The sequence below is a fragment of the Malania oleifera genome, chromosome 2 (assembly GCF_029873635.1).
Source record: "Malania oleifera isolate guangnan ecotype guangnan chromosome 2, ASM2987363v1, whole genome shotgun sequence".
Classification (NCBI taxonomy): domain Eukaryota; kingdom Viridiplantae; phylum Streptophyta; class Magnoliopsida; order Santalales; family Ximeniaceae; genus Malania; species Malania oleifera.
Window position 1 is genome coordinate 143,814,731 of NC_080418.1, and position 19,333 is coordinate 143,834,063.

Below are 19,333 nucleotides of genomic sequence, written 5' to 3' on the forward strand. Positions count from 1 at the left end.
ATAGAATTGTAATGCAAACTTTTTTGTTCATTTTTTTTTTTTTATATGAGAAGACGGTTAAGTTACAACGCAATAAAACCAAGCTTTTAAGTCCTACTAGGTAGGGTGGGCTAAGAAGACTAGTTTAAGTTGTCTTAATATTATTTGAGTGGCAACAAAGAACACTTGTTTTTCCATTTATAAGTCACACCCTATTTCATATGTAGTATGCTTTGCATCCGCTGATTATCCATTTCTAATGTCTTTTTTTTTATCCAAATAAAGATGAACAAGAGCCCAATTTTCTCAAATAATATTAGCAGGCTCTAGTATAAACACTCATATGGAGTGGAAGCAATGTTAAAAAGATACATTATGACCATTAGAGGACCATATGATAAGAGATGATTGGTTAAAGTAAGTAGACTTGCACTACTTCAACCAATCATCTCTCGTCACATAATATCTTTTTATATTTTTGCATTAAAATGAGTGTAAGTCAAAATCTCTATACTGTGTATATGAGCTTGAGCATGTGACCGTGGATTAGACACACCAAAGAATCAAAATTAGAAATCTCATATTGTTGAGTTGGAAATTTTCGTAGAAAACGGTGAAGGGAAGGAAACTATTGGTGAAATATAAGAAATTAAGAAAAGAAAAATAAAGAGGCGATAAAGTTATTTATTTATTAATCACATGGATTCAGAGCTTCCATGTTTAGCAATTTTAGTGAAAGAGCAATTGTCTCGGGTGAAAAAGAAAAAAATAATTAAACTTTGCTAATTTGTAACTTAACTGTATAAAATTCAAGCCCCTGTGTTTTTGAATTGTCTTTAAAAAGAATTTCAACAGGATGGATAAAGATAAACCTCCTGAGGTTTCTGCAACTGGAGCTCGGTTTACTCACCATGTCAGTAGTTCAGAGTCTCAAGTGCGCATTTCCCGCTCTCGCTCTCGTCTCCCCCACCGTTTCGAGGGCTTCCCCACTCCCCTCCGCCTCTCTCCCTCCACCGCCACATCGCTCTACCCCCTCCTCTTCTATTTTCTTCTCACCTCTCAAGAATTCTTCGAACCTCAGATGGGGCCGCCGGCATGTTCCGGACCCAGCTCTCTGCTCTCCCGCCTCCGAATTCTCCGGCAATGCCGATGCCGGAGAAGAGCAAGAAGAATTAGAAGAAGGGCTTGTTGATTCTGATGGCATTGACTATGATGATGATGATGATGATGATGACCATGATGGCACTGGTGAAGATTATTCGATAGATGTTGAAGAGCTTGAAGAAGATGCAAAGGATGCTGTTCGACAGTATTCTTTGTCATTGTCTCGTCAATTGAGTGCCGGTGCGTTCCCTTTAGTCCACTGTAGATTGTTCTATATGAATCATTTGTTGAATCAAGACAACCTTTGCGGTTAAGGGTGTGCTTTTATTTCCGGGAAGGTGGGAACTTCTTTTATGTGTTCGTCATAGGAACCGTGAACTAATCAGAAATTTACTGGTCCCTCTCTTAAGTTGCTGCTTTGTTATGAAGTTTTCCTTGGCTTAGTAGTCCAAGCGGCCCAGCCTACTGCTTCTGCTGATTTGATTTGAGTCATTTGACTGTGTGTGTATATATTTATTATCTCATTATTACAGGAGAAGAGACAAGTGATCAAAAGGATGCTGGCAGAAAGAAAAAGAGGCATAGAAGCACATTTAACAATGTTAGTTCCTGCGCTGCCTTGGGTTATTGATTGTCTTTTTACCTCTTTGTTATTGTAAGCATCACCCTCCACACCTCCATTTTGATTGGCAATAGCAAGTAAAAAACAGAAGTTTGCATACGTTGGGGACAATTTTCTAGCAAAAAGAAATATATGGATGCAGGAGCATTAAAATATAGTGATATTTTATGTAACAGCTGATATCTGTAAATATTTTTTATTTAATTGATAAATGTTAGATTCTGCACTCCAGAAGGCCAGGGTAATTAAGAAAGTGGGATTTTATCTTCTCTCAATGCCCTTTAACTCAAAACATTATTACTTTCTGTTTTATGATTAAACAGCATAATCAAATAAGTGGAGGGTGCTTTAAGAATGATAGTGTTATGATGGTAGATGGGGATCGGAACTTTGCTGCATAAAACAAAAAGGAATACACAGGGAAGAGAGCACAAGCAATTTCGAAGAAAAATGATAAGCTTGCAAAAGGTTATGGTTGGGTGTGTATTTAGCTGTTTTGACTAAAATTGCAGTGGCAAGCGACTCTCTGATCCACTTAGAATCATTCAAGTCTTCTATTGCCAACTACTGTCACGAGCTCCTAATTGGTTTTTTGATCAGTAAAGTCAGATTTTATTAACAGGGCATCAAGGGGGTGCCACCCATGTACAAGCAAAGGAAAAAGAAAGAAACAAAAATTGTTGAATTTGAGTCAACTGTGCAATAGGCTATCCAAGAAATCAAGGATCGTATGTGTTTCCTGTATGTACAGCCCACTAAACCAACTTGTGAGAGTTGTTAGCCATCTATCCCTAGGATTGTGGGAGAAGTAGTTGGTCCTTCAAAAGCTCTATTATTTCTCCCTTGCTACACTAAACGAAAAATAGTGAGTGGGAGACAGGACAAGGCTTTTCTTTTGGATTTCCTTTTCCACATTTCAGCAGTGACCCTCTGCTGACCCGTAAGAGCAGTAGCTAGATTAAAAAAAAAACTGGTCCAGGGGCAGTGGTCCAGTGGAGCAGTAATGGTCCAGTTTCGGCATCTTCTTTACATGTATAGAAAGCATCTATTGACCGAAGTGAAACCCCTTTTCCAAAGGTTTTTTAATGTTTAGAGTGAGGATCTTCCCCAAAGTTGTCTCCTGAGCCAAAAAAAAAAACCTTTGGTCAGTGCAGAAATTTTCCAATAGCTTTCTAGGGAATTTAAGCCTGGCCTCAAAGGAGTTATCTGGCTAATTGTAAAAAGAACCAACTCTGAAGTAGCCATTTTTTTGTTGAGCTTCCGTACAGGCACATTCAATTGGCCCAATCAAGGAGATTACTGAATAAGCAGGTCCAATCAGCAAAAGAATCAAGCTCCCAATCATGGGCATTTCTCATGAATGAGATGTTCAAAACTGTTTAATTGACAGGGGTTGGCATACATACCCAAGCAAAGCATCTTTGCTGCAAGTAACAAGAATTTGGGAACTAAGAGGGGACGAACCACACGAGCTGTAATGTCAGAAGAAAATGTTGCCCCCTTTTCCAGCACGGAAGTGGAAGAGAGTGAAGAAATCATCCCTTCCTTTTCTGATCCACTTCCAAACTTATGTTCTGCTTTGGCTTTTACACCACCAAAATTGATTATGTTTATTACATTAACAGTTACGTGATTCATTATTTTCCTATTTAGTAAGGCATTCAGATACAAGTTTGTTGATTTTGAGTGTAGTGGCATGTTCGAGGCAAGGAGTTCTACAGTTTTGGAAGCTATGTTTTCTTATTTGAGTAAAGTGGAAGAACTTTTGGAAGCATGTCAAATTTCCTGATTTTACAAAACTAAAAGCATACTTTTATCAGTTTTTTAAAAATAAATTTTGAGGAATAATGAAACTGTCATATTCTTTTAGCATTTCATGTGTGTTAAGCAACCACTTTACTTATAATCTTACGCTGTTGGGTTGTGGGCAACAATGCAACCCTGCATGTGGTATTTGATTGCATGTGGAGAGATAAACTAAAGATAAATAACGATTTGAGGGAACATGATAATTTTGAACCACTGTACAATATGTGCGGGCAACAAGACTAGAACCCTGATAACAATGTACGTCAAGCCCTAACAATGTGCTTAATGTAAGATTATTGCAGGGGAGTGGAAATGTTCTAAAAGACATTCTGTCGGAGTTACTGATTTAATATTGAAAACCGATTTCCATCCTAATGCTGATTCGGATGACACAGTGCTTTGGTCCCTTGCTTCATTGGGAGTTTCAGTTCAGCCTCAGCTTGGATTTTCGAATTACATCATAATGTCCCTAGACATGAGATATCGAAATGGAACAGCTCTTTTTCTTTTAGTCCTTCCCATGTTTTATTCAAATTATATATCGAAAGCAGAAGCCATCTCTTCTTCACTTGTGATGTGACTTCACCAAAAAGGTATCTAGCAATGTTCTTAGTGCCCTAAAATTTAAAAGAAATTTCTCTGAATGGAGTGAGAATCTTGCTTGGCAGTCATCTCTTGGTAATTCCAGCAATCCAGTCATTATTAAGCTGGCATGGGTTGCCTTAGTTTATCACATCTGGAAGCTAAGAAATGCTATGATTTTTGACGATGCTTCTCCAAATATGGACTCTGTTTTGTCCTGTATTCTCCATGATATCAAAACTAGATGATATGGTTTAGAAAAGAGGCTTACAGTGGCGAATAGGTGCTTTCTCTGTATGGCTGACGCAGAATCAGTCAACCAAATTCTTCTCCACAGCCCCTGGACAAGGAACTTGTGGAAGGTGGCCCTTTCCTTGGCTGGGCAGCAATGGGTTATCGAAAATTCAGTTGGAGGGGAGATTTGGGCTTGGCAAGGCATTAGAGCTGCAAAGGAGAAGTGAAAGTCTTTGAAGCTCATCCCTCTTGGCATCATTTGGTGTGTTTGGAAAGAAAGAAATAAGAAAGCCTTCAAAGATTTAACTATTTCGCTTTAGACTTGCAAAGACCAATGGATTGCTGCTAGGGGTGAGCAAAAATCGGTGAAAACCGAATTACCTGAATTAACTGACCCAATTCGGTCAGTTTGGTTTTGTTAAAAAAAAGTTCAGTTCAGTTCGGTTTGGTTTTGATTTTAGGGGAAATTTGATTTTTGGTTCGGTTTGGTGTGATTTTGTTTACCGAATTATATATGTATGTAAAACTCTAACCGGGGCAGGTGGAATCGGCCATTGGGGGATTTCATTAGGGTTTCAACTTCCACTCTCCACTCCGGCCTCCTTGAGTTCCGTTGGACTTGGATCTGCCAATTTGGACGAGTCGCACCTCGCACTCTTGCACGCCACGTTGCCTCGCCCTCGCCGTGACCTCGCCCTCTCCCTCGCCGTGGCCTTCCAACTCTAGTACTCCACTCTCCACTCTCCAGCCTCCTCGAGCGGTGCTAGATCTACTGATAAGGACTACTCGCACCTCGGCAAGCTGCATTGCCTCGCCTTCACCGTTGTCAAAAATTCCAATATGGTTTGGTTAAATTCGGTTAATCGAATATTCGGTTCGGTTGGGTAATGGTTGGTTAACAAGATCAATTTGGTCGGTTCGGTTATGAAAAATTGTTAATTGAATTTTTTTTTGTTAATTCGGTTAATTGACCGAATTGGCCGAACAAACCTAATGCTCACCCCTAATTGCTGCTGTTTCCAGCTGGCTTAGTGGGAAAATTGTTAATGATCATGTAATGCTTGATGTTTGTGACACTCTTTAGAGTGGTTGATGTTTTGTACCACGGGTTGGCATCCCCCTGATGCCTTGCTAATATATTTTCTCCTTGCTGATAGAAAAAAATATATATAGCAATCTGAATGCCCTTGGAGGTTTACTTATTTTAATTATGAAAATGGGACCTTTCTTCTTTCCAATGAGCTTAGTGTTGAGTGCGCTTTTTGTGTGACTCTGAAATTCACATTGTAAATAGGAGCTGTTACCTTGTAGTGTTTTAGTTGTAGTGGGCCTTTCTACATGTTGTTTTGATTTTTGATTCTGTTGGCTGCTGTTTTTTTTACTTTGAGAGTACAACTTCCTTTCTTTACTGATCATCGAACTATGGAGAAACTGATTCTTTTCCTGCACCAATCTATTCTGTTAGCAATCCTTGCTGCTGTTTCTGCAATTGTAGACTTGTAGTTAGGTTGAACAACATCACCCATGATATATCAATTATCAACTGGACATAAAGGGCAGCCTGGTGCACAAAGCTCCGGTGTATGCTGTTGTGCCGGGCACCCTACTCGTGCCAAACACAAATACTACAACTATTGCTATTGAATATATAAGAAATTAAAGTAATGCAGAAATTAATAATAAAACAGTAAAAAGAACAAGACAAGAAATTAACGAGGTTCGGTACAGAATTACCTACGTCCTCGGGCGCCGATGATCAATCCACTACTTCTTGACAAAGTACAACTTTGAGGTGTGTTTTACAAATGAAGAGTTGAGCTCTTTATATAGCTTTAACCTCAAGTCCAAAAAAACACTTTTCTCCAATGTGGGACAAATAATATAAAAAATTCAAAACAACCTTTTATACTAATATGAAACTATTCTACCAATGTGGGACAAAAAACAAAAAATCTCCACCTTGACGATTAATTCAAAATTTTTTTCAATCACCAACATTTTCTGGAGTTCCACATTATTGGCGCTTCCAAAAATATTCAGACTTGCAGGATATTGATCAAGTCCAAACAATGTTTGAACTTTATTGTTGTCACAATCTTGGTCAACATATCTGCAGGATTTTCAGTTGTAGCAATCTTCTGAAGAAGTATTTTGCCTTCATCAATAATATCCCGCATAAAATGAAACCGAACGTCGATGTGCTTCGTTCGTGCATGGTAGACTTGGTTCTTTGCCAAATGAATAGCACTCTAGCTATCACAGAACACAACAATGTGCTTCTGAACAACTCCCAAATTTTCAAGTAAATCCTGCAACCAAATAGCTTCCGTAACAGCCTCTGAAGCTGCCATGTACTCTGCTTCTGTTGTAGACAAGTCAATGGTAGACTGTAAGGTAGACCTCTAACTCACTGGACCATTGGCAAATGTAAAAACATATCTAGTAAATGATCGACGTTTATCCATATCACCTGTAAAATCAGAATCCACATATCCAACAACACGTTGATCAATAGTATTATTTTTCTCAAATACTATACCAACATCAATCGTATTCATAATATATCTCAAAATCCATTTCACAGCTTGCCAATGTCCTTTACCCGGATCATGCATATACCTGCTCACCATACTAACAGCTTGTGAAATATCCGGTCTAGTACAAACCATTGCATACATCAGACTACCAACATCACTTGCATAAGGAACCTGTGACATATACTTACGTTCCTCATTTGATTTAGGAGATAAAGCCGTACTAAGTTTGAAATGAGGAGTAAGAGGAGTGCTTACTGGTTTTGACTGCTCAGACATGCCAAAACTCTGTACTACCTTCTTCAAATACTGCTTTTGAGACAAACTAACTCTTCCTTTCATTCCGTCTCTGCGAATCTCCATGCCAAGTATCTTCTTTGCTTCACCAAGATCTTTCATCTCAGACTCTTGATTTAACCGACTTTTCAACTTGTTGAATACTTCCCTATTCTTTGAAGCTATCAACATATCATCAACATACAAGAGTAAATATATAAAAGATCCATTTTATAGTCTGCGAAAATACACACAATGATCATGTTTATTTTTGATGTACTTCTGACCCATCATAAACTGATGAAATCGTTTGTACCACTGTCTTGGAGATTGTTTTAAATCATACAACGATTTATACAGTTTACATACCCAATTTTTTTTTCCAGCAACCTGAATTCCATTTGGCTGAGTCATATAGATTTCCTTTTCCAAATCACCTTGTAAAAATGCGGTTTTTACATCGAGTTGAACTAGTTCAAGATCAAATTGTGCTACCAAAGCCAACAAAATTCGAATGGAAGAATGTTTAACAACTAGAGAAAATACCTCATTATAATCAATGCCTTCCTTCTATGCGTAGCCCTTAGCTACCAATCTAGCTTTGAAGCGAACATTATTTGCATATGAAAATCCTTCTTTCTTTACATAAACTCATTTGCAACCAATTGCTTTCTTACCTTTGGCCAGTTGGGCTAGCTCCCAAGTTTGATTCTGATGAAGAGACTGCATTTCTTCATCCATTGCTCTTTTCCACTTGTCTAATCCAGAGTTCCTCATTGCTTCTTTGAAAGTGTAAGGAACATTATCATCCACAGCTGGAAGTGCATAGGCCACCATATCAGTATACCGAGCAGGTTTTCGAATTTCTCGTCTTGGCCTTTGAGAAACAATTGATTCATGTTGCTATGAAGATTCTCAAATTGAAATCTTCTCTTCTTGTGCACTATTCCCCACCGTAACTGGAAAGTTACCTAATGTAGTCTCATTTCTCACTGGGTTTCCCAAAATTGTCTTAACCTCCACCTGTTGTTGAGTACCACTGGTTTTCTCTTCAACTCGTGACTCCTTGCATATTGTTTTCTTCATCATCGCAAGTTCATCAAAAGTCACATCCCTGCTTAAAATCATTTTTTTCGTCTCTAGACACCAAAGACGATATCCTTTGACTCCTGCACTTATCCCCAAGAATATTGCTTTCTTGGCTTTTGGATCCAACTTAGATTCTTTAACATGATAATGAGCTATAATACCAAATACATCTAAAGAATCATAATCACTAGAAGGCTTTCCAGACCATACCTCATAGGGTGTTTTTCCTATTGCAGATGATGGTAGACGATTGATGAGATGACACACATATCTAACAGCTTCAGCTCAAAACCTTTTGTCTAACCCAGCATTAGACAACATACATCGAACTTTCTCCAGCAAAGTCCGATTCATGCGCCCTGCCAACCCATTCTACTGTGGTGTCTTTCGAACTGTGAAGTGTCGAGCAATACTTTCATCCTGACATACCTTCATAAACGGGTCACTCGTGTATTCACCACCATTATCTGATCTAAGTCGTTTAATCTTTTTGCCAGTTTGAGTTTCAACTAATTTTTTCCACTTAAGGAAAATATCACACACTTCATTTTTATGCTTCATAGAATACACTCAAACTCTTCTGAAAAAATCATCAACAAAAGTGACAAAATAATGCATACCACCCAACGAAGCCGTTTTTGTGGGCCTCCATACATCTGTATGGATGTAGTCTAAAATACCTTCAGTCTGATGGATTGCTGTGCCAAATTTCACTCTAGTTTGTTTTCCCAGAATGCAATCCTCACAAAATTCAAGTTTGCACACCTTTTTGTTGCAAAGATTTTTCTCTTGTATGTGCTAATCGCATATGCCATAACCTGGTTGTATCTGAACCTCCATCTTTCTCAGAAACAACAGCTTTTGAGCCAATAACTGTACTACCTTGTAAATAATACAAGTTATTTTTCCTTATTCCTTTCATCACCACCGGCGCACCTGATTTAATCTTTAAGGTTCTATCTTTCAAAGTGATAGTGAACCCTTTAGATTCTAAGGCACCCAATGAAATCAGATTCTTCTTTAGGCTTGGAACATACCTAACACCAGTCAAGGTCTTAATAGTTCCATCTTGACATTTCAACTGTATTGATCCTATTCCAGTTGTTTTACAAATATTATCATTTCCCATAAAAACAACCCCACTATCTAATTCTTCAAAATTAGAAAACCATTCCCTATTGGGACACATGTGATAGGAACAACCAGAATCCAAAATCCACTCACCAAAATAATGTGACGAAGATGTTCCAACAAGAGAAAAATCTGACTCACTTCCATCATCATTGGCTATATTGGCATTGGAATGTGCTTTGCCCTTATTCTTCTGCTGTAATTTAGGGCAATCTTTCTTCCAATGCCCTCTCTCACGACAAAAGGCGCATTCATCTTTAGCAGGTCTCCCACGAGATTTACTCCCCCCATGAGATTTACTCTTCTTTCTAGGCATACGACTCTGAGAACGTCCCCTTATTGTTAGTGCTTCTGCTGTTTTCTTATGACCTCTAATCCTTCTTTCTGCATTCAGTACTAATCAATGCAGTACAAACAACATCATAAGTAACTTTATCTTTTCCATACAATAAAGTGGTGGTCAAATGTTCGTACTCATCAGGGAGAGAATTCAGTAACAATATGACTTTATCCTCATCTTTCACCTTTTCATCCAAATTTAACAAATCGACCAAAATTTTATTGAAAGCTTTATGTGGTCATTAATCGAAGTACCTGGTTGATACTTTGAGCGAAACAATTTCTTTTTCAAATAGAGCCGATTTTCCAAACTCTTAGTCGTAAATGTATCTTCCAATGTCTTCCACAATTTCTTTGCAGGTGTCTCCCTCATAACACAATATTTTTGATTTTTGGCGAGACACAGACAAATTGTACCACATGCCTGACAATTGATCTTTTCCCAATCTCTATCACCCATATCTATTGGTTTATCATCCAGAGCAATATCTAGTTCTTGCTGATACAAGATGTCCATCACCTCACATTGCCACATACCAAAATTATTGGTACCATCAAATTTCTCCACCTCAAACCGAGCATTAGCTATCGTCTTCGATGATGATGTCGAAGCCGAAGGGGTTGGAGTTCATGTGGACAGAGTTTCTTATACTGTTGCACTAGTTTCTGCCATCTTCTATATATTCAATAGCAACCAACAAAGCAAAAGGCCTAGGATGAATAGTACGTACCAACTGTGTCTACTCTATTTTATCCTATGAAATTCCACTTTGACAGGGCGACCTCCAGGGAGCGATTGAGCCACAATGGTCTCTGAGCACTCGCTTAGATAAGGTCTTTCTTAGGCATCAAACGTGGAATCAATGATTCTAATAGAGGAACACCTCCGTATCAACACTATTCAACCTGGCTCTGATACCAATTGTTGTGCTAGACACCCTACTTGTGCCAAACACCAATACTACAACTATTGCTATTGAATATATAAGAAATTAAAGTAATGCAGAAACTAATAAAAAAACAGTAAAAAGAACAAGACAAGAAATTAACGAGGTTCGGTACAGAATTACCTACGTCCTCAGGTGCTGATGATCAATTCACTACTTCTTGACAAAGTACAACTTTGAGGTGTGTTTTATAAATGAAGAGTTGAGCTCTTAATATAGCTTCAACCTCAAGTCCAAAAAACACTTCTCTCTAATGTGGGACAAATAATATAAAAAATTTAAAACAACCTTTTATACTAATGTGGAACTATTCTACCAATGTGGGACAAAAAACAACATATGCGGGGTCTGGGGAAGGGGGGGACTACAATGGGTCTATAGTAGGGGCAAAAATGTTAGCAAGGATCATGGCTGTCTAACTTGTGCTCCAGTTGTCAAACTCTATTTGAATCGGTCATGTTAAGTTGTTTTGCACCAGTATCACCACAATGAAATTGTTGCCAGTTAGTATATGTTTCTTGGTTGTCTTTTGGTTCTTCAATGGTTCTGTAAAGGTAGATAGATCCAAATCTATTTTCTGTCTTTCATGTAGATAACATTACAATTCAAAGCTTTGGAAGGCAAAGGACATAGAAACTTGACATTGGAACTTTGAAAGAACGAAGTTCAAGAATATTGTATCTTATCTGATCTGTCTTCAGGATTTTCTACTCTGGAAACACGTGAATAAATTTAAAATAGTTCTGGATTCATGTCTATGTTCAACTTTTGTTTATTTCATTTTTCATTTTCCTGAAGTGTAGCATTTTTTATGTAAAAAAAATTTATCTTTCGCAGTGAAACAAACTTTCTTTCTTTATTATTATTATTTTTTATCATGCAACTAAAACTGTTAGTACTTATTACTTGATATTGAGTTCAGTACTCTTCAATTTTTCTAAGAAAATACCCCTTCTCGTTTGTGTAAGTTCAACGTTCAAATTTTATTTGCAGGTCCCTGATCATCTTCTTCCAAAGGTTGCTATCGTTGGAAGGCCAAATGTTGGTAAATCAGCATTATTTAATCGTCTTGTTGGGGTATTCAGCCATCAATTCTGGTGTTTTATTTTTCAAGACTATTTTTATGTCCTGACTTTCCAATAATCTGAGCAGAATTTGGAACTTCCAACTTTTTTCAGCATTTGTATTTTACATTGTCAACTTTGTTTGGTGATTTTTATAGGGTAACAAAGCAATTGTGGTGGATGAGCCAGGGGTTACTAGGGATCGCTTGTATAGTAGATCCTTCTGGGGTGACTATGAATTCATGGTGGTAGACACTGGAGGTGTTCTCACAATTTCAAAATCACAGGCTAATGTCCTGGAAGAATTGGCAATTACAACCACCATTGGCATGGAGGGGATTCCACGTGCCTCCAGGGAGGCAGCTGTTGCCAAGATGCCTTCAATGATTGAAAGACAAGCTACTGCAGCTGTGGAAGAATCATCAGTCATTATATTTCTTGTTGATGGTCAGGTGTGGTCCATTGCGTAAGTTGTTTGTGTTGGATAGATGCTCTTTCTTCTTGATTGGTTATTCATCACCAAATCATCAACTCCTTCACTTATTTGCTTCCGTTGCATCTTTACATTTTTTTAGAGCATCCAAAATAGCATAACAGGAAACACCGTAGGTGGTCAGGTGTGGTTCATTATTTAAGTTGTTTGTGTCGGATAGATGCTCTTTCTTCTTGATTGGTTATTCAGCACTAAATTATTAACTACTTCATTTATTCGCTTCCGTCGCATCTTTACATTTTTTTAGAGCAACCATAGATTTAAAGCATAACAGGAATCACCTTAGGAAAGTCAATATATTGTCTTACAAAAATTTAAGATAATTTTGCACACCTGCATTCAAGACCATCGCCAGCATTTCTTTAAGGCCATGTGATAATTCGTCATGGGAGTTATTTGTCCACCTTAGATGGTCTTCTGAAATGATATTTGAATATTTGAAGGCTTTTTGTAGAGATGATTGACTCACTAGATTTGTTATTGGGTGCCAACATTTGGCCATGTATGTTGTGTTGATGAATTTGGAGCCAGCCTCTTCTCTCTATCTTGTATCGCCTGAGTTGATCAGAGTTGAGTATGGGACTTGGGCACTCCTGGACAGGCCAAAAAACATGCATCTGCTCCCAACATGCATGCTCGAGTTTGAGCTGCATGGGAGCTAGCTTTACAATGCCCAAAGATACACTGATGAATGAAACTGTTTGTGGGAAGTGGGAACCAATTATGGCTTGATGTTGAGGGTTTTGGATAATTAAATTAAACACAATATACGATGAACATGCACTAACATCCATGGAGTTTTTGGTGAGTATGGAATTTGCTGCTGGTGCCATTGGGACAAACATGTTGATGCAGCATTAAGAGGAAACAAAATGTGGATGTTATGATCTTTTCAGTATCAAAAATTATTTCCAATGAGATGGCTGCAGAGGAACTGTGAATGGATCAGGCTTCTGGATGGGTGGTCGAATTCATCAAGGTTTGTTTGGCTTGAGGAATGTCTATTCCTAGGAATAGAATGGTTATAATAGAAGAATTTGATAGTTTACACAAAAAAAAAGTGTTATTACCATAAAGCAGGTGACAATCCAAAAACTTTTATGAATCCATAATAACGAATATGCAAATAATAGCTGTTCCCAAATTTCACCATGGGAATGTCTATTCATTTCATCATGGGAATGCCTATTCCTTTCCTATTCCATGTTAGACGGAAGAACATAAACTTTTACACAAGTGACTTCTTTGTAATTACATCCCTATACAATTTTCATTACATTCTTGTTTTGTTCCATCGTATTCCTGAGGAATAGGTATTCTGCAAACTAAATGTACCCTAAGTGCTTCAAGGTGAACTCTATTAAGGATTTGGATTAGGGACAATGACTGCCTATACTAGTGTGATTAACTGATGCTTTGGAATACACATGAAAATCCTGCTTATTTGCACCCTGGGACGTGAAAATTTCCTATGCATTACTAATAAAGTAGAACACAGGCAAGTTTGGACTAATGGCGGTTTAAATATGTGAAGCAGGTTGCATAAGCATGCAGGGTGATAGAACTTATACACTTTTAATGTATTTTATCTTACAGCTAATGGCCTGAATGAATTTTTTACAATAAAGTTTTAAGCAAACTGTACATTTTTCTTAGGAATCTGTTGGCTAATATATAAGAATTACTGAACAGGCAGGTTTGACAGCAGCTGATGAAGAAATAGCTGACTGGTTACGCAAGAACTACTCAAAAAAGCACATCATTCTTGCAGTGAATAAGTGTGAATCTCCACGTAAAGGTGTTATGCAGGCTTCCGAATTTTGGTCCTTGGGGTGAGCTATTGCCCTTTCTCACTTTCCTCCTTCAAATCTATTATCCATCTAAAATTTTATGTACATCAGTAACTTCTTTGAGTTACTGGATTATATATACAGATTCAATAAATGTTTGTCCACACAAATTATTAGAATATTTTTGTACGACTTGAATGCAACATTTTTAAATATGATGTTTACCTCATTTTTCTGCTGGGATAAATATTATGGTTATGCGAACCAAATGCAGATACGCATGATCATTCTTGTTATTATGTCATAATATTCTTCTAGTAGCACATACTGTATTATGGTTTATGAGTTTCTGTCAATGCTTGATCAACTTGGTACAAGCAAATGATACGGAATGGTGACTTCAACTTCTGTTATTGGTTTATAGGCAGAAAGAAACTGGTATACTGAGTGCAAAAATGTGCTTATTGAGTGATATGGTTAACATTTCTTCAATGGTATTAAAAGGTATTTTTTTAGTTGGTATAATTTTGATTAATGTGCCTCTCTGGAACCTACTGTTCTGATTATAGCATTTTGGTAAGCTTATTTGGGACATTTTAATGCAACTCTGGATAGAAAATCAGGATAAAATATTCCGCAGTATGTTGGAAAATCATTAGCTGGTAATCATAAATGGAACAAAGCACAAAAAGCCCCTGAATTTTTCAAATGTGCGGTTGAGCCCCTGTGTTGCCACTTTCTACTGTGTTTGATTGAGTCACTGAGCCCTCCAACTCTTATTTGCATGACAAATTGGACCAATAGAAAACCACTGATCCCACCACCACCAAGATCACCATCAAACTCACCACCTTGCACTGTTTCTGAGACCTCCTCCATTTTTGGATGGACATGGCTTCATCTCCATCAAATTTAGTTATTTTAGATTCTTATTATAAAGCACATGTATTATTTGTTGGGAGAAAGTGAATGCTATTGCTGGGGTTTTGTCCTTCTGTCCATGTCATTATTGATAGCTCAAAAAAAAAATTGACCTTCCTTGAAGTTTGACAAAAGGATGTGGACCTTCCTTTAGGTTTCAAAAATTCACGGAGCTCCCATGAGGTTTGGTAAAGGACACAGGCTTCGCTTGAGATTTCAAAAATCCCACTTACCTTCCTTGACATTTGATTTTTGGGATACCTATACCCCTCCTTGGCTTGCATATTTTCCAAATACTGGGAGAGTTTTGCGTCTTTTTGCCAAACCTTATGGAGGTTCTTGAGATTTTTGAAATCTTAAGGAGGTCCGTGTCTTTTTGCCAAATCTCAAGCAAGTTTTGTGGAATTTTTGAAACCTTAGGAGAGGTCCATATCTTTTTGCTAAACCTCAGTTAGTGTTTTTTGACCTTATTGATATGAGCTTCTGTTGGCCATAGAAGATTGATAGCTAAACTATTTTTGGATACATGTGGAATATAATAGAAAAATAGGGTTAATAAGAGTAGATTTATGCAAGCAAAACCAGCTTTTCTCTTGCGAAACCATCTTTTTTCTCTCACTTTGTATTTTTTTTTTTTTAAAGAAGGGTGACACCTCCATTTATTTATTGATAAACCCTCACTTTTGGCGGAGGAATACCATGGTTACAAGACAATCAATGGGAGAAACAAAAGACAAAACTATAAAGGCCTCCCAATAAAACAACACCAACAACTAGCCAAAACAGGATTACAAGTCCAAGCAAAACAAAACAAAAAGAAGGACCTAGAAAACAAATCTCATGCAACAAAACAAACAAAAGATAAACGACATAAAACATAAACCAAAACCAATAGGAAAATCAGCTAAACATACCTCATATAAGGCGTACCCATCTTCTCCAGTTTATACAACCCATTGATAACTCTAGGGAGTTGACTACTATTTGTAAACAAACTATTCCTCCCCATAGTACCTTGACGAGCCAAGGCATCTGCCACTTTGTTCCCTTCTCTATACCAATGCTTTATCGAAAAGTCTACTCCCTCCAGTAGACCAATCGGCTGCTCCCAAAAATCCTACAAATACCACAAGGAGCACATACTGGATCTTATCCAATTTACAACAATATTCGAATCACATTCAATATCAATACTAGTATGGCCCAAATGTTTGCAAATCTTTATTCCCTTCAACACAACTCTCAATTCAGCTTTATTATTTGAACAAGTACCAAAATATTTTGAAAAACCAAAGACAAAAGAACCTATATGGTCTCTAAAGATGCCACCACCACTCGCCGGCCCTGGGTTCTCCAAGCTGCTCCCGTCCAAATTTAGTTTCAACTTCCCTTGCCCCGGTTTTAGCCATCTTACACATTGCATAGTTTTAATTCTTTTATTCACAATTTGCACTTCCAGATTCTGCAATATCCGAAAATCAGCATCCTTTAATTGAGTCATTCCTGTCATGTTCCTGCTCAAAACCCCCGCCCAATACTTAATGGACAGCCACACATCTGTAGTACTCTCTAATTTCCCCTCCATTTGAGCCGCACATCTCCTTCTCCACAGCCTCCAAACTACTAAACAAGGAATCAAACCCATCAATGATCCCAATTGAGAAAATCTGGAAGCCCTATTAAACCACATTTGGACTATTTCTTTCCAACTTTGTTGTCTAAGGAAAGGAACGCCTACCTCCATCGAAACCTTCCTTCAAACCTCAGTAGTAAGGTCTCCCTTATTTGACACATGCTCCATATCTTCTGGTTGCCTCATCTCACAACAATTACACGCCGAAGCCAGCGAAACCCTCACCCTTTTCACCTTTTCATCAATACTTAAATACTCAAAAGCGGCCTTCCACATGCAGATAGTAATTTTCTTCGGTAACCATTTATTCCAAACCCACTTTGCCCAATTAAATTTTGGAGCTCTAACTCTGATAACATCCCATGCAGACTTTGTATTAAAGCAACCATCATTTTCCGGGAGTCATAGCAGTAGGTCCGAAGAGTTTCTAAGATTTCCCACCTTTTCCATCACTTCTTCCACTTTATTATACCCCAGAATTCTCTGCAAGTTTTCCATATCCCACGCATTATTGATAACCAAATCTTTTAATTTGATATGTGAATGTGCACCATCTGGACGCTCTGCAAACAAAGGTCCTGAATCTAAAAACTTATCATACCACATTTTTATATCTCCTTCTCTAACATTCCACTTAGATTTACTTAATAGATCAGGCATACCCTGCAGAACTTTCCTCCAAAAGGAAGAATCCGATCCATGAGGTCTGCAAAGAGCAATATGTCCTCCTTTCACATATTTAGCTTTAAAAAATCTATCCCATAAATAATTTTGAGTTAATAAATGCCAACCAAACTTCATGAACAAAGACCGTTGTACTTCTAAAATGTCCCTTACTCCTATGCCCCCCCTTTTTCCACAGGAACACACAATTTCTTCCAAGCCCTCCATTTCATTTTTTCTTTTCCATCCTTATATCCCCAGAAAAAAGAAGCAAACATACCTTGTATTTTTTTTATCACCAGTTTCGGGACATTTAGAACAACTAACAGATGCAATGACATACTCGAAAGCACATGTCTCAACAAAACTAGATGACTTCCTTAAGACAACAGTCTACTTTTCCAGCCTTCAACTCTCCTACTTATTTTTTGAATGAAAGGGTCAAAATGACAGCCTTTCAATTTACCATCCACTATCGGCACACCTAAATACGTAAAAGGAAATTTACCTTCACTAAAACCAGTTTCTTGAAGAATTTCTCCCTTCCTCTAAACACCCAACTTCTTTGAGAAAAAAATAGCTGATTTATCTTTATTCACCCTTTGGCCAGTCCAGTTTTCATACTCCTTAATCACCTCCTTTAGCTATCTAACATATTTTTTTTCAGCATTAGCAAATATAACAACATTATCCGCGTACATTAAATGCGATATAATAGGTGCACCACATGGATGTGCAAACGGTAAAATCCGCTTCTCGGATAGCTTTTTTTGAATTAACTTAGAAAGAACTTCTTCCATGATGATGAAAATTTACGGCGACAACGGATCCTCATGCCTCAAGCCCCTTTTTGACTTGAAGAAACCTCTATAAGTGCCATGCATCATGACAGAAAACCAAGAAGTAGAAATACAATTCTGAATCAACTTACGAAACAAATATGGAAAACCAAGAGCACAGAAAATCCGATCTACCACCTGCCACTCCACTCGATCATATGCTTTGCTCATATCAAGTTCTAGCATTATATTACCTACTCTCACCCGCCTATGTAATAATTTTGTCATCTCTTGAGCAAGCATTATATTTTCAAAAATACTCATCCCTTTTACAAAAGCACCTTGTTATAAAGATATTAAATCACCCATCACCAACGAAAGCATACTAACAAAGATTTTGAAGAAAATTTTATAGATTACATTACAAAGGCTTATCGGCCGAAATTTATCAAAAGACTGAGGATCCTTTACTTTAGGAATAAGCACTATGTAAGAGGAACAAAAATACCGTGGCACCATATCACCACTGAAGAATTCTCTCTCTCTTACTTTGTATTTGCGCTACGGAATTGTTAGTAAATGATAGTAGATTTATGCAAGTGCTCGACTCAAATTGAAGGAAATACCTTCGATCTGAGGTTATACAAAGTAGTGGAGAAGCTGTATATGTTCGTGCTCGAACTCAATCAGAATCGCAACAGGTGGGTGAGGTTTATTTCAGATGCCGTGAAATGGTTTTCTGATGGGTTGTCTATTCTCAATTGGCTGGAAGAGGATTTACTATGGTGCGTTTGGGCAGCATATGATATTGGTTTAAGATTCATCTAACAAATTGGGGAAATTTTTGGAGTTAAGTTGGGGGTGGAAAGAGAAGAGGTATTCGGTTTTTGTTCTTGGCGGATCTAAAGGTGTAGGGTTTCAAAGTTTTGAAAATGAATTCTGTGAGGTAGTTAGGAGTCTGCATCAGGAGGCAGGGGATGTGGTCAATCGTGGGTCAGGTTGTGGCAGCGGTGAATAATGTTGAAGATGAAGGATGTAAAAGCTCCGATTTGCCTTCGAGAGGGAATTGTTGCAGAGAAAGGACAGATCTGCTCTCGTGGTGGAGTTGAGATGCAATCAAAATAATCTGCTTTGGAAGCCAGTAGTTTTCGTTCAGTGATGGTGACTGCTAGGGTTACAGCTGGAGTTGCGAAGGTGGTTGAGGCTGCTAGGGTTTCTCTTGGGTACGATGAATCATTGCAGATTTGGGCTGGGGAGCTTATTGATCATTTTAGATTTGAGCGAATTATGAGAAATGTGGAGTCCCTTTATTTTTGAAGATGGGCCAAGCCTTTGAACAGGCCT

General features: G+C 37.9%; 1 protein-coding gene across 2 annotated transcripts in view; it reads left to right on the top strand.

The window, feature by feature from the left end:
• The first annotated feature begins 838 nt into the window (after nt 1-838).
• LOC131147860 (uncharacterized) overlaps nt 839-19,333 on the top strand; it is a 62,781-nt gene continuing 44,286 nt past the window's right edge. For both annotated transcript variants that reach the window (XM_058097480.1, XM_058097481.1), the window contains exons 1-5: nt 839-1,323; nt 1,617-1,684; nt 11,640-11,723; nt 11,869-12,162; nt 13,896-14,035. In XM_058097480.1, the coding sequence (XP_057953463.1) occupies nt 891-1,323; nt 1,617-1,684; nt 11,640-11,723; nt 11,869-12,162; nt 13,896-14,035 (1,019 nt within the window). In that variant the 5' untranslated portion in view covers nt 839-890. The remainder of the gene's footprint in view (nt 1,324-1,616; nt 1,685-11,639; nt 11,724-11,868; nt 12,163-13,895; nt 14,036-19,333) is intronic.